The sequence below is a fragment of the Phyllostomus hastatus genome, unplaced genomic scaffold (assembly GCF_019186645.2).
Source record: "Phyllostomus hastatus isolate PE091 unplaced genomic scaffold, TTU_PhHast_1.1 phas_scaffold_129, whole genome shotgun sequence".
NCBI lineage: Eukaryota > Metazoa > Chordata > Mammalia > Chiroptera > Phyllostomidae > Phyllostomus > Phyllostomus hastatus.
This window is the reverse complement of record NW_025334009.1, coordinates 10,359,730-10,374,013: the sequence shown is the minus strand read 5'-3', so window position 1 is coordinate 10,374,013 and position 14,284 is coordinate 10,359,730. Positions and strand designations below refer to the sequence as shown.

Sequence of the window (14,284 nt, the reverse complement as noted above, 5' to 3'; positions counted from 1 at the left end):
AAAAAAAAAGCTGATAAAACTAGTAAGAACAAAAAAACAAACAGGCTAAAACATAGAAGAAAGAAGCCAAAACACGGAAACAGAATGGAAGTCGCGAGGCTTGCACGTTGCAGGCTCTCTTCTGAGTGCTGCGTATGTGTATCCACTGAACGAGCTCAGTAGGTGAGCAGCGTCCTTTGCAGAGTTGAGGACTCCCAGGGCCGGTGAAGGGAAGTCATTTGCATACGCAACCCCACTGGGTAGTAGAAGAGCTGGGATTCAAACCTGGCCTTCTCTGTCCAGGCTGTTGACCAGTAAACCACAAAGAGGAAGTACGGGAGGCCAGCACGGACCAGCAGAGGCGGAGAGTGAGAACAGGGAGAGCCAAGTCAGGTCTCCTTTTCGGGCCCCCTTCCCAGTGCTTGTCTACAGGGTCGCAGCCTGCAGAGGCTTCCAGCCAGGGTGCTGGAGCTGCTGCGGGTGTCCCCCCTCCGGCTCCCCAAGGGGGAGGCTGGCCTTGCTCCTCAGGCCCCCAGATGGGGCTCACCAGGGCAGAGTGCAGCCTGCTCCCTTGGCCTGCAGCCCAAGCTGCCGGGGACAGGTCAGACAGGTCTGGCTGGTGCAGGTGGATGAAGTTCTACAGCTTCTGGTGTTTCGTGCTCAGGTCCCCAGGGACCTCAGTAGCTCAGCCCCACACAAGGCCTCTACCCACCCTATCCCACTGCCTCCCTCCCCCTCAGGGGAGAGGAGTGATGACCCCTCAGGGCCAGGCCCCAGCTCAGTGTGGGTGAGTGGGGGGGAGTATGGCCTTACCCACCCAAGCGCATAGCCTGTCTAAGACTGTCCACCCCCGGAGACCCCTGGGAAGAGGTGGGTTCTTCCAAAGGGAAAGCTGCTCCCTGCCCCTGGCCAGCCTCCCTCAGCTGGCTTCCTGTTTCCAGGTTGGCTGGCCTGCATGGAAGGAGGCTCTGCACCTGTGTCCCCAACGCTGCCCGCCCCCCCCCCCCCACAGCTTCTGTGCACACTGCCCTGCAGGGCTTGCCCCTCCCTCCCCACCCCTGCCTCCTGCGGGCATACCGGGGCTCCGAGCCGTCCCACAAATGCAGACCACACCATTAAAAATAGAGCCTCTTTATTGGTACCTGTTCTGTTCAGGTACAAAGTGTTCCCACAAGCACACGGGCTGGCAAGGCTTCCTGGGCAAGAGGGCAGGCCCAGAGCCCGGGCTTCTTGGCACAGACACAGAGAAAAATGAATAAATTATAGTTCGAATATTCAGAGACAATATAGAAATTAGGATGCAAATCGCAACATCAGCAAACAGGCATAAAAGCCATAAGGCACCACCGCAGGCCCTGGCCAACCGGCCGGAGGGCACAGGCAGGTGGGCCGGGCGGGAGTGCCGTGCCCAGAAAGCCCGCAGACCGTGTCTGCAGGGGCGTGCTGCGGGCCGGCCCTGAGGCGCACCCCTGGCCCTCCCGCTTCCCCTCCCTACACGGATGGGCCCGGAGCGGAGGCCGCGGCCCTTGCGGGAGGGGAGACGGGGCAGAGGACAGGAAATGGAGGGGGCTGAGTGGGTCGGGAGAGGGTTTTGGTCACGGTTGGTCAGGCCAGTCCCGCCCCTGCTCAGCCATCCAGAGCCAGGCAGCTGCCACAGTGGACACGGGGCTCGAATCCACACCTGGTCTGGACGTGAGACCAAGCAGGGCAGGGCCGCAGGGCAAAAGGGATTCTCGGGGTCTGTACCCCGCCCGGACCTCAGCACTGCCCACCAGCCAGGGCTGAGAAGCCTGAGCCACCTAGTCTCCAAATAAATTATGGAAATAAATTATAGTCTTCACAGTCCAGAGGATTCAGCCACCCAGAGGGGCTAGGGCTCAGGGTGGCAGAAGCCAGAAGAGGCGGATGTTTCCAGCCCTGTCCCGCCATCTTTGGGCTAAGAAACATCACACCCTCCTCTTCCTGGCACGGGCCATGGAGGTGGAAGAGACTGTGGGCGCTGGGGGGCCCGGCGGCGGCTAAAGGGGGAAGCCCCCTCCCACCTTCTCTTCAGCACAGAAAGTTATAAAAATAAATAATAAATCCATCCAGAGTGTTGCATGAAAATTAGGAGTGCCCACATGGGCGAGCCAGCCAATGGGAGACAGTCACACACAGGCCTCGGAGAGCCCCGACAGTACGACAGCAGCAACAGGGCCTTCGGGGCCGGGAAAAGGCACCCTGGTCCTCACACGGGCACGGGCTCCACCAGGGGCGCCGGGGCAGTGTCCTCGAACAACTGGCCGTCCATGAAGGGGCCCAGGCCCTCAGCAGCTGGCTCAGACAAGCCCAGGATGGATTCCAAGAAGCAGACGCTGGTGTCCGCGGGCGGGGAAAAGGCAGGTAAGGGGAAGTGGGGTGCCTCCAGGTTGTCCAGACGGTCGGACGCCTTCTGGGAGGTGTAGTGAGGCCCCAGACTGTAGTCAGGCAGGGCCTGGAGCAGCTCAAAGGAGTCACAGGAAGACAAGCTGAGGTCCACGGAGTGGCTCTGGCCGACGTCCGTGCCGGGCGGCACCGAGATGCCAGGGAGGCTGAGGCTTCCTTCTCCCAACCCTTCGAGGCTGCCGTTGAGGAAACAGCTGGCGTCCAGGTTGGCGTTTTCATCCAGGATGCCTGATGTGAGGCTAGAGCTGTGGGCCCAGCTGGCCAGGCCACCAGGGTCTCCGGTACCGAAGATATCGGCTAGGTGGAAGCAGCTGAAGTTGTCGAGGTTCCCCACACCCGCTTCCTCCTCCTCCTCCTCCTCCCCACCCAGGTCAGAGTCACTGAAACTCAGGATCCGCTCCAGGCTGTCATCATCCACACCAGGCTGGAAGCCAGGGCTGGGCAGGGCCGGATGGGCAGGGCCGTCAGGAGGCTCGTTAGCGCCCAATGCTGCGGAGGAATCGGTCATGTCGCTGCTGCAGCTGTGGTCTCCTAGCTCGCTGCCCACAGGGGGCTGGGCCAGTGGGAAAGCGGGGGCCAGGGCCTGCCCACTGGGGCTGGGTGGGCCACCCTGGGCAGGGGCCTCCAGCTCCCCAAGGCTCTCAGCCCCCTCCTCTAGCTGCAGGCGGGTGAGCGTGTGGATAAAATGGGTCTGAACCCGCGCCTGGTTAAATTCCACGCGGCCCTTGGGGTTCTCACAGCCCTCCTTGCAGCAGCCGCAGGGGAACGACGTGTGGTCCATCTGCAGAGAAGGGAGAGGCACACGTGAGGATGCTGAGGAGCCCAGGGAAGCCCCCACACTCAGGCTCCCCTTCCCAGCCCAGCCCTATCACCGCACCTGGCACTTGATGCCTGCCAGGCTGCAGCTGCAGGTCTCGGGGTCACAGACCCTGTCGCAGCGGCAGCCACAATCCTCCCGGGACTGGCGCAGAGCCTGAAGCTCCCGCTTCTCCTCTCGATCGATCTTCCGCACGCCCGCAGCCCGCAGCAGGGCCCGCCGCTTCCGGGCCGGGTAGGGCTGCAGGAAGGTCAGTTCCTCCAACCGGCCACCTGCCACGGCCGCCGCCAGCTCCTCGTCCACAGAGGCGTCATCGATGGCGTCCACTGTCAGTGGCAGGCCAGCCTCTGTCTCGGGCACCCCAGAATCTGCGAGCTGCATCCAGGGGAGACAGGAGGGAGGTGAGAGGCATAGACACGTGTTCTTAGCTCCCTCTACTACCAGTCACTGGACAAACTCTGCCCACGTGCTTACTCTGGGCTGGGCCCTGTGCGTCCCAGTGACCGGGACAGCCGAGAGCACTGCCACGGCAGGTTTGCAAAGGGGTTTCCTCTTCATGGCGTTTCCCAGTTCAAGGACAAATGCCATCCCCCACCAGATACACCACCCCCCAGTGTCCGTCAATTCCACACCCTCCCCCGGAGTGAGGTCAGACAGAGTCAGGCACCATTCCCCGGCCCCTGCGTAAGCCCGAGTCCCTCCATGCCTCCCTCTGCCTGCAGATGATCCAGGCGACAGATCCCAATCCAGCCATTGCTGCCTCGTGGGCCCCTTTCCCCAAACACATGAGGAGCAAACGGCCTGCCGCTGCTGCCCTTCCCCCTCAAGGCTAGGACTTCAGGGGCTGCCCCACTGTGGGCCCTGGAGGGCGTTCCCTACCTTGCTCCGAAGCACCTCCAGCTTCTCCTCCTTCAAGCGCAGGCGGAGCTTCTCCTGCCGTGTCCGGGCCTGCTCCTTGGTGAACTCGGCCAAGGAGAAGCGGTGGCAGGCGCTGTGGCGAGGGGCCATCCCCAGAGTGCAGCCGCCACGGCTGGGCACGCTGGTGAAGCCCTGGCACCGAGGGAAGTAGAAGACGGTGATGCCATCGAAGACGACTCGGCCTGGGCGCTTCCGGGGGGCCCGCTTCAGAATGGATGGGGCTGGAAGGCAGGCGGGGAGGGGGCAGAGCCTGAGTTCTCTGTGTACAGCCGCCTGCAAGACGCTGCCGAACGACCTCTCCTCACACCTTCTCCTCTGTCCTCCCTGCCCCCACCAGAGGGCATGGGCTCAAACTGAGGAGCCAGCCTGGCCGGGACCGGACTGGGTAAACCTGAACACCCCTCCTATGTCAGCACGGCTGAAATGATGGCATTTGGAAGACTGAACATCTTTATCGGCCCATTACAGGTCTCTTGTACGGTATTCTGCAGTTCTTTGGTTGTAGGAACTCTTTACATTTGATGTTAGAGGCAAGAAGCGTCCCTCTAGCCTACCTATGAAAATGTTTTAGTCTTTCATTTTTGTTCATGGCATTTTACGAAATTCTAAGGTTTATGTCACCAAAATGTATTGATCTTTTCCCTTTATAGATTCTGTGTTTTGCAACAGGCTTAGAAAGGCCTTCCCTGAATAAGTTATTAATTATATATATTCAATACATATATTGGTATATTATTTTTTTTATTAGGTTGAACCATAAGAAATTATAATCAAGTAGCTGAATGTTGGCAATTCCATATATCTCAACTTAATATATTCATTTGCAACAAAAACTACCTGAGGGCATTCCCTTGCAAAAGGTTTTCTGTTTATCTTCTTGAATTCACCAGGTGGGCAACCATCTGCTGGTCCCGGCAATTTTGCCTGACCTCGTGCAATACGGAGGATTCTTAGTCTCTCCGCAAGCCGAGTTGGCTAACACTTCCTGAGCAATGTTAACTAAGGCCGGTGACACAGAGCACCCTCATCTTGTTCCTGGCTCAGTGGGAAATGCTTCCAGTATTTGCCTCACTAACCAGAATCAGCTTTGGGGATGAAACATATTTTTGAACATTTAAGTAGAATTCACTTATCCCTATGAACCAAGCTTCTTATCTCAAAGGAACATTACATTTTATCAAATATTCCTTTGGCATCGAGAGTAGCTCTTGTTATTTCCCCACCCGCCCGCGACACCATCGGTTTGTAAACGAGAAGACTGGATTTTATAATATTAAGCCATCCTTGTCTCTCCAGCACACACCCACCACCATTTCGTCAGTTCGCGTGCTGTTGGAGCCCACGTGCCGACAAGCACCCTGTTTTACAGGTGATGCAGACACACACGTAGCACATACACAGATGCCATGTCGGGGGTAGTGAACTATCAGGTGCGGGCGATTAGGAAAAAATGTCTCGGAAGGCGGCTCGGGGCTGCGGGAGCGATAATACAAAGTTAGGTCAAGACCACCGCTCCAGGGCCAGCTCTGCCCGTCTGGGAATCGTGCATCATGCCAGCTGGAAAACTAACTGCGAGAAAACCTTTCCACGCTGCTCAGGCAAAGCCCAGCAGCGTTCCGGCAGGGGAGGGACCGGCCCGACAGGCTCGCAGCGGAGAAGTGCGGGCGTGGGACTCTCGCGGAGAAGTTGGAAGGAGGACAGGGCGAAAGCCGGAGAAACGAAACTGGAACAGAAGGGAGGAGCTGGGCCGGGGAGCCTGAGGGCCACTCTCAGGAGCTCTGTTCCGAATGTCATGACTTGGCAGCAGGGGAGTCCCAAGGTCAAAGGTGAATCTAGCCCGGGCCAACTGCCTCTGGACAATGGGCATTCCTAAGTGGCCACTGCATTCCGTGAAGTGGACGAGGCAGAGCGCCAAGTAGGGGAGCTCAAGCCATGGGGACACAGCCTCCAGAGGCCAGGATGGCTCTGTCACAAGCCTCCCCGTTTCATCTTTAGGAAAGGGGTGTGTTGTGCTTCCCGGGGGGGTGGGGACTCACGGGTGAAACTCCGGGGGCCACCGGCATTTTGGTCGGGCAGGGGTGTCTGACCCCAGGGGCCCTCCTCTTCCGAATCCCAGGCTGGGGAGACTGAGGAGCTTGGGGAGCAGGAGCCGGAGTGGCGGCCCGAGGAGGACCAAGATGAAGAGGATGAGCAGAGCGAGGAGTCATCCTCTTCCAGCTGGTCGAACTTCCTCTTCAGCAGCCCCGTCATGGTGGGTCCAGGGGTGCGCTAGGGTCCAGGCGCAGACAGCCTAGGATGGAAGGAGAAAGCTCAGTGGCAGGCCTGAGGCCGAGAGGGGGCTCAGCTGTGCTCATCACCTCTCCCACCCACCCTTCGAGGTGCCCCAGCCCCGGGAGCTCCCCAGGAGGCTTCTCGGCACAAGACAAGGCACTAAGACCCAGACCCTTGTCTCCTGGCGCTTGGAGGCACCCCCCGCCGTACGAGGAAGCCCTCCCAGGACACTGCCAGATGCCATCCCCACTGCCTCCTACCACCCGCCCACACACACACACACACACACACACACACACACACACAGACCAGCAGATGGACCGACAGACCTCTGCACGGCCTTGATCACTCCCCGACGGGAATCCTGGGGGCTGACTCACCGGCTGGGTGATTCACACAGCTCGCATCTGTGTGCCTTTGTGTGTGTGTGTGGCTGTGTGTGTGGCTCTCTGCGAGGCAGTGGCTCTGCTTCCTCCTCCTCCCCTCCTCCTCCTCCTCCCCCCTACTCCCAGCACACCCACAGGCGCACGGCCCCGCAGACACCGGACAGCTGCGGGCCTTACTCCAGGGCCAGGCTAACCGGGATACTCTGGCACACAGGCTGGCTTTGGCTTTGGCGTCGACGCTGGCCCTGGTTCCCAGGACTTTCCTGAGTCCCTCCTCTCCTGGGAAGGACCTGCTCAGACTTTCCCTCAGAAACCCCCGGCTCCGCAGGAGGAGAAGTCCCCTGCCTCCAGGCCTGAGGACGGCACCCGGAGCCCCCAGGCTCCGTGCCTCTTTCCCATCTTCCTGTCTGGTCTTCAAGAGTCACCTACCTCTGCCTCCCACTCCAACATCTAGCCATTTGTCTGAATTAACTTCCAATGGAAATTATTTTTTCCCTTAAAAAAAAAACCTCTTCTCATATAACCGACCTGCCACAACAATGTCCCACTTTCTCCAGTCTGTAGCTCGGGGACTTGGAGCACCCCAGGACACACCACTCATGTCCCCCCCCTTTGAAGGCCTCAGCCCTCCTTGGGAATGCACCCAGATTCCCTCAGCCTTTCTATCCCTGTCCAAGTGCAGTGGAGGGGACCTGGGGTTCCTTCCCCTAAATGCCAAGGCAAGTAACAGTCCCTCCTGCTGCTTGGGAATCCCCAAAGGACTCAGTCCCGAGGGCTGACCACAGCCAGCTACCTGTCTCTGCACATCCGGTGGCACTCACAGCCGGCCCCCAGGAGGTCGGCCCCCAGGAGGTCACCGGGAGGAAGGGGAAACGATGCAGAGGCCCCAGGGCTGGGGAGCCCCTCCCCCACGGCCATCACAGGAAATGAGAGAGAACAGGAAAAACCAACCAGAAGGCTGGCGATCCCCCCCTCCTCAGGTATCCTTTCTGAATACCCCTTTCCTCCTTTGCCAAACTCCCTACAAAGTCCCTGGATCCTAGACACAGAGGGTGTGCTGTCACTGGACTCACTGGGTAAAATTCTTTCCAGGGACAGCCTCTCCCTGCAGGGACAAGAGAAACGAGAGGCAGCCCCCCTCCTTGCAGCCCCCTCCTTGGGCCCTGGGGAAAGAGGACACACAGGTGTTTCCGGGGGCTTCTGAGGGGGTAGTTTCTCAGGCTTGGCACCCCCCTCCCAAGGTCAAACCACAAACAAAAACAACCCAGCTCCCAGCTGACCCGCAGGCTCTCCCAGGAGATGGGAGAACTTCACGACCCAGAGCCAGGCGTACACACACACACACACACACACACACGCACACTCACAGACCACAGACTCAGACACACACGGGCAGGCCACCCCCAGGCACGCTGCCCCCACCCCCATCCCACCAGGAGAACCCACCCCTTCCCAAGCCACAGACGTGTCTGTCTACAGGGTGCTGATCCTGCCCCTCATCGCTCACCTGAGGCCGGGACCCCTCCCTGCAAAACGAAATGCCCACTTGGTATTCCTGCCTGGCTGTTCCCTAGAAACATAAAATTCTGCAGGCCCCAGATCGAACCCCTTGTCTCTGCTCCCCACCCCCCCACCGTGCCATCTGTTCCTCTTCCTGTGTTCCCCGTCTTAGTAACAGCACTGCCACCCACCCAGTTACTCAAGCCAGAAGCCTGCAGTCCTCAACTCCTCCCTCCCTCTCCCCGCATCCACATCCAGCCGCACGTTAGCTCGCTGGATCCGCACGAGGCCGGGGCGCAGACTCAGCAGGCACCCTGGAGGCCAACCCGCACACGGTCAAGAACCTTCGCCCCAGAGCCAGACTGCCTGCATGTCAGCCCTGGCAGCTGAGGGACCCTGGGCTAGTCCCTCAACCTTGCCACTGCAACCCCTTGTCTTAAAACCTCACAGCACTGGGAGGCTTTACGCGAATGAATGAATGAATGAATGAATGAGTACGTATTAGTGAACAGGTCATTCTACACCGTGAAAAGGAGGACGAGCTGCAGGATACACACCACACAGACGAATCCCACTGGCCATGCTGGGTGAAAGAAGCCAGACGCAGGAATACACGCATGTGAGTGGAGCTCAAGAAAAGGCAGACCCGGTCAGCGACCGTAAGAGTTAGAATAGGGGTTCCTGGGGAGGCAGGGGTGGGGATGCAGTGGGGACAGCCATGAAGGAATCTTCGGCGGCAGGGAGGGGGGAAGAAGTCTGGAAATGGTCTCAGATGCCCTGGCTGGGGTCTGTTCCATGGGTGTCTAGAATAATAAACACCCACCTAGCTGCGCACGTAAGATTCAAATACTTCATGCATTTGAGGTATGTCACCTGTGATTTTAAAGGCGTATGACCCTTAGGCCTGTGTCCTCACAGCTCTGGCTCCTGTCCTCTCCCCATCACCACTCTTCCCCCTGCAGCCTGCGTAACCTTCCCAAATCCTGTATCTACCTGCCCCCGCACGTTTCGAATCACTCCGGAGCTCTTCTTAGGAAAGCGCGCCCTCAGGATCGTCTAGCATTTCCTGTGAGGCTGAAGCAGGCCTAGCTGCTGCCTCTCCTCCAGGCTCGTACTCTCTGAGTCTCCCCAAAAGGCCCTCTCCCTTGATACTCCAGCTGACCCTGTGGCGTCCCTAATGGCCGCACCTGCTCCCCTCCCGGCCTTGGCACAAGCTGGGGCCCAGCCTCCCTCTCCTTCGGAAATCATCTCCAAGTGGGCCTCCCTGACACCCCCACTCCTCCTCGCTGACTACATGCCTCTCTGGGCCCGGAGATTCCCACATCACAGCCCTGAGCTCCCCGCTCCCCGCTGCAGTGGCCTCACTGCCCATCTCCCTTGCAACAGGCTGGGGGCCTCTCAGCCTCGCTGTCATTGTGCCTGTGCTGAGAACAGAGGCTGGCATATGGAAGGCACCTGAGGACGAGCAAAGGTAGGCAGGTGGGCGCTTTGTATCAGGTATAAACAAGATGAAGCACATGAGGCCTGGGCAGAGGGTGGGGGACTCGGAGCAAGTGGTCAGTGCAATCTAATGCTGCCTTTCACAGTTTCAGGGTGGTGGGCGCACGCCCCTCCTCCCCCAGCCTGCAGCGGAGGGTTGAACAAGAATGGTACCCAGAAGGGGGTGGCTCTGAGGGAGGAGAAAGCTCGGGCTGCAGGCAGGTGCCACAGCGGGCATCTCAAGAGGCTCCCAGTTCCCCTTGAGCAAACACATAGAGATGTCAAGGAAGCAGGCTCCAGCCTGACACCTTGGTTCTGCCTCGGGCATATGTACTGACCGGGAGCTTAAGATGAGGGGCTACAAGTTCCAAGGCTGCAGACAGAGAAACCAGGGTACAAGGAAGCTGAGGTGGCACGCTGCAGGCTTTGTGATGAACCCCAGCAGGATCTGCAGGCCTGGAATGCAATGGGAAGGGATCTCCCTAATACTCCTTTGGGGGGAGGGAAGGGGGAGGGGGAGGAGCCCCCGTCCCACCTGGGAATCCAGAGGCTGAGAGCCGCACAGGCAGAAGATAAAGACAAAAAGACTCAGGCAGAGAGGAGGAGAGGCCAAGTCAGAAAAAGGAATGAAAGATAGTGGAAGAGTCCAAGAAAAGTGTCAGACAGTGAGTCAGAGGGTGGGGGAGGGGCCCCCAGCAGCTACCCAGGAATCAGGATCCCGACTGTGGCACTGTTCCCAGGGTGAGCACAGCCCCCTCCCAGGGTCCTGGAGGAAGGAAAAGCAATTCCCAGGAGCGGGCTCAGACTGAAATACCACACCCCCAGGAGCCCCGGAGACAGGCGCTGAATCAAAGAGAACCAGGCTCCTTCCGGCTCTGCCTGGGCCCTGAGAATCATGCCGCCTTCCTGCCACCACACACAGGAGCTGACAGCCAGGCCAAGGGCGGGGGCCGGGGGGGCACACCTCCCCGCCCCTCTCACCACAACTATCTACTCACTCAGGCCTTACTGTGTGAATCCAGGGAAGGCCACCTCACCCTGGGAACCAAACAAACAAAGGCTACTTGGGGCGGGGTGGGGTGGGGGCTGGGGGGACGGCGGGAGAGACAGTCTCCGGGCCTCTGAAAAGTCACACCAACTCCTCTGTACACCTCGGCTGTCCCAACGCCCCAGCCCCCACCCCAGCTCCCACCCCAGCTAGTGCTGGGGAGGGGGCACCTTCAGCAGCCTCCATCCAACTCCAAGAATCTGAAAAATGTGTCTTTTAACCTCAGAGACCAGACCCCAGCCCAGGGCCAGTCAGCTTCCCCTAATACCTGAGGTCCCTTGCCCCCAGGCCCTCTAAGAACTACTTCCTGGGAGAAGGGGAGGGCATCTCTGAGCACCTCGGGGAGCCCCCAACGGGATGGGCTGGACAAACAGCCGGGGCAGCCCAGGGAGGGCAGACAGGAAGCCTTGGCACACCCCTCCCCCACCTCTCCCTCTGAAAGTGATGGGGGGAGGAGACAGTTCCTCAGCCTTGGCCTCCAGGGCCTGGCACTGGGTAGGTGCCAAATGTTTGCTTGGCTACGTGAGGCAATTGCTTCTGCAGCAGAGAAGCTGCACCTGACAGCGGCTGCTTCCTCCGCCGGCCAGGCCTTCCCCACTCATTCATTCATTCATTCATTCATTCATTCATTCATTCATTCATTCAGCAAACGCTTATTGGGCTCCCGCGAAGTGCTGAGCGCCGTTCAGGCAGCACTCCGCTTCCCCTGGCCCCTGCCATTTGCCCCCTCAGGGGGCAGGACAGACGCCAGCGCTGCCCCTTGCAGCTCCGAGCTGAGTGGGCCGCTGTGCAATCAGAGTTTACAAGCCTCGTGGTGTGTCGTGACGGAGGGTCGACGCAGGGGCCTGTAGGGGTGCAGCCGGGGGTGAGGACAGGTCTCTCCGAGGAAGGGATGTAGAAAGCGATCCAGGGAGGAGGCGCAGCAGGCGGGGGGGGGGGGGGGGGCTTGAGAAAGGGAGAGCCCGAGGGGCAAGTGGGAAGGGGGTGGGGGGTGGGCAGCAGATCCAGCCTCCCGGGGCAGGCATTAGCCTGAGGGCACAGGAAGCCACAGCAGGGTTTCAGTAAGGAGTGACAAAACCAGATTTGCATTTTAAAAAGATGGCTCACCGCCGGGACCGGAGGGGGTGTGACCGGTTCCACCGCGCAGCCCGAGCTAGGTGAGAGATGACAGGACGAGGGCCCGGGAGAAAGGGGAATGGCCTTGGTGACCTCGGGATGCGGAGACCGCAGAGGGCAGGGAGGTCAAGGGTTTGGGAGTGAGGGGATGAGTTCCGCTCCTCTGGGACTGGAGGACATTGCCTGGAGGTGTCGGGTGGGCCGTGGAGCAGGGGAGGGACCCTCTGTGTCAGCAGTGTGGGCTACGTGTGTGACTGTGCCAGGGAGCAGGAGTGACTAAGTGTGTGACGGCTGCTGTGGAGTCGGCGTCTCCACTGTGCGAGCCGGTGGAAAAGCCCCCGGGGAGGAGAAACTGAGGACCGGGAGGAAGTACGTGCTGGGGAAGGGAGAGGCAGTGCGTGGGAGACGGCCTACGTGTGCCCCAGGATGGCCGGGCCGGCTGCGCCCGTGACTCACAGCGGTGGCCTCTGCGTGTGACGGCGACTGACAAACAGGTGAGCGTACGACACAATCCCTCCTCCCTCGCTCCCTCCCGGGGTCCGTGACTCACGGAGCCTCCTCCTCCTCCTCCTCCTCCTCCTCGCTCATCCCTCCAACTCCCTCCCCGATCCCCGCCTCCCAGGGGCGCCGGGCACGCGCCGGCAGCCCCAGCATCCGCCCCCGGGGGGAGCCCGAGGAAGAAAACGACAAATGTCACCTGCTCCGGCCACGAGAGGAACTTCTGAAAAGTTCTCAGGCAACTGGGTCAAAAGGAAACTCACGCGCGGACACACGCACCTCGTCGCCCTGCCACCTCCAGCTGCCTCGGCTCGGCCGCCCCCAGCGCAAGGCCCGGGGCGCCGTGACTTCTCGGGGTGCCGGCGGCGGGGCCGGGGAGGGGAGCGGAAGACCTGCGCCTCTCCGTCCCTACCTCCCCGCCACGGACCCCGGAGGTGTCACGTAGTCTGGGGCCCGATTGGGCGATCCTTGTCCCCGCTCTCACTCGAGGTGTCAGGGGGCAAATGGCAGGGGCCGAGGGGCAGCGCCACCTGCGCGGGGCGCCCCCTCCCCAAAGTCCCGTCCAGTCCGGCCGAGAGCCACCCCACCCCCCGCGCTTACCTGCCAGCTAGGCGCTCTCCAAGTACCCCGACGCGACACGCGTCCTGGCCGCGGAAGCCCTCCGCACCGCGACCCCGAGTGCGCTGCTCGGCCGCCAGCCGTCGGCCCTGCCTCCCCTGGCTCTGCGGATCCGGCAGCGGCGGCGGCGGGAGACAGTCTGCGCGGCCCCGCCCGCCGCTCCGCCCTCGTCGTCAGTGGAAAACTCCGGGGCTGGCCGCGCTGACGCACGCCCGGCTGCCGGCCAGGCCTCCCGCCGCCCCGCCCCGGAGGCGCCGCCCCCTCCCCCGCCCCAGCCGGGCGCTGCGGCCGCCGGCCGCCCTGCTCCCGCCGAGGCCTCCCCTGACTGCGGGCCAACTCTCCCAGGGTGACTGCGCAGGGGAAAGTGTGTGCACGCCCCGGCCGCGAGTACGGGCCCCGGGAGCCCACCCGCTGCCCCTCTTCCCGACCGCAGAGGCCACCCTGCCCACCGCGCTGCCCTGGAGCGTTTCTGCCCTCCCACCTTGGCTGCAGCCGGCCCTCTCTCCTGGAAGGCCTTTCTGCCCTCTCGCCGCTTACCAGAACCCTATCGCCTGTAAGGCCTCAGCTTGCAATGCCTCCTCCAGGGAGCCTTCGTGGAAGCTGACCCTCCCCCACCCAGGCCGGCTCCCGCTGCATTCTGGGTTCTTCTATGACTGTCCTAGATGAAAGTTGTGCGTGACTAGCCCAGCCCTGAGTATTCCTTTCTACCTTCCTCCAGGTGGGGGGGTGGGGTGCCCTGTGCTGCCTGGAGGGGTCTGCGGTGGCGATGATGGTGCAGGCCCCTCTTCAGCCACAGGTGTGTAAGTCCCGGGAAGAACACTTGGAGGAAAGCAGGTTAGCGGGGGCTACAGGCCCTGTCCTTCCTGGATGCTTCGGGTGAGTGGCTCGGGGGCCACCTGCAGCAGGAGGTGTGTGGACACCTGGAGCCAGGCTTCCAGTGACTTCCCAGTGCCCTCGGGTTGAAGTCTCAACGGACTCCCTGGAGCCCACGGAGCTGGAATGATCTGGCCCTTGCCCACCGTTGGAGCCTCACTGCTCTCTCTTCATACTCCCTCCCCTCACTCCCTTCCCTGCTCCTCCATGCTAACGTCTTTAGTTTGTGTGCATTTCTTTTCATTTTTACCGTGTGCTTGTAACGTTGGCACAGCTGCACAGAGCTGTGGTTTACACGTGAAGTGTGTTCTGTTCAGCATCTCATTACGATTCTTGCAGGCTTACCTCTGCACTCCC

The 14,284-nt window shown here is 60.8% G+C and overlaps 1 protein-coding gene across 1 annotated transcript; it reads right to left on the bottom strand.

Moving 5' to 3' along the window:
• Positions 1-1,094: 1,094 nt before the first annotated feature.
• Positions 1,095-13,200, bottom strand: CSRNP1 (cysteine and serine rich nuclear protein 1). Its single transcript, XM_045857457.1, has 5 exons — positions 13,037-13,200; positions 6,175-6,428; positions 4,100-4,359; positions 3,281-3,595; positions 1,095-3,184 (listed from the first exon to the last, which is right to left on the bottom strand). The coding sequence occupies exons 2-5, from the start codon at positions 6,386-6,388 to the stop codon at positions 2,207-2,209; spliced, it is 1,767 nt and encodes a 588-aa protein (XP_045713413.1). The 5' UTR covers positions 6,389-6,428; positions 13,037-13,200; the 3' UTR covers positions 1,095-2,206.
• Positions 13,201-14,284: the final 1,084 nt, after the last annotated feature.

Excerpts from the sequence above, each read along its gene's own strand:
- CSRNP1 (XM_045857457.1), bottom strand. The coding sequence starts at position 6,388 with ATGACGGGGCTGCTGAAGAGGAAGTTCGACCAGCTGGAAGAGGATGAC. Across the intron at positions 4,360-6,174 it reads TGGCCCCCGGAGTTTCACCC|CCCCATCCATTCTGAAGCGG; the intron begins GTGAGTCCCCAC and ends CCTGCCTTCCAG. Across the intron at positions 3,596-4,099 it reads TGGAGGTGCTTCGGAGCAAG|CTCGCAGATTCTGGGGTGCC; the intron begins GTAGGGAACGCC and ends CCCTGGATGCAG.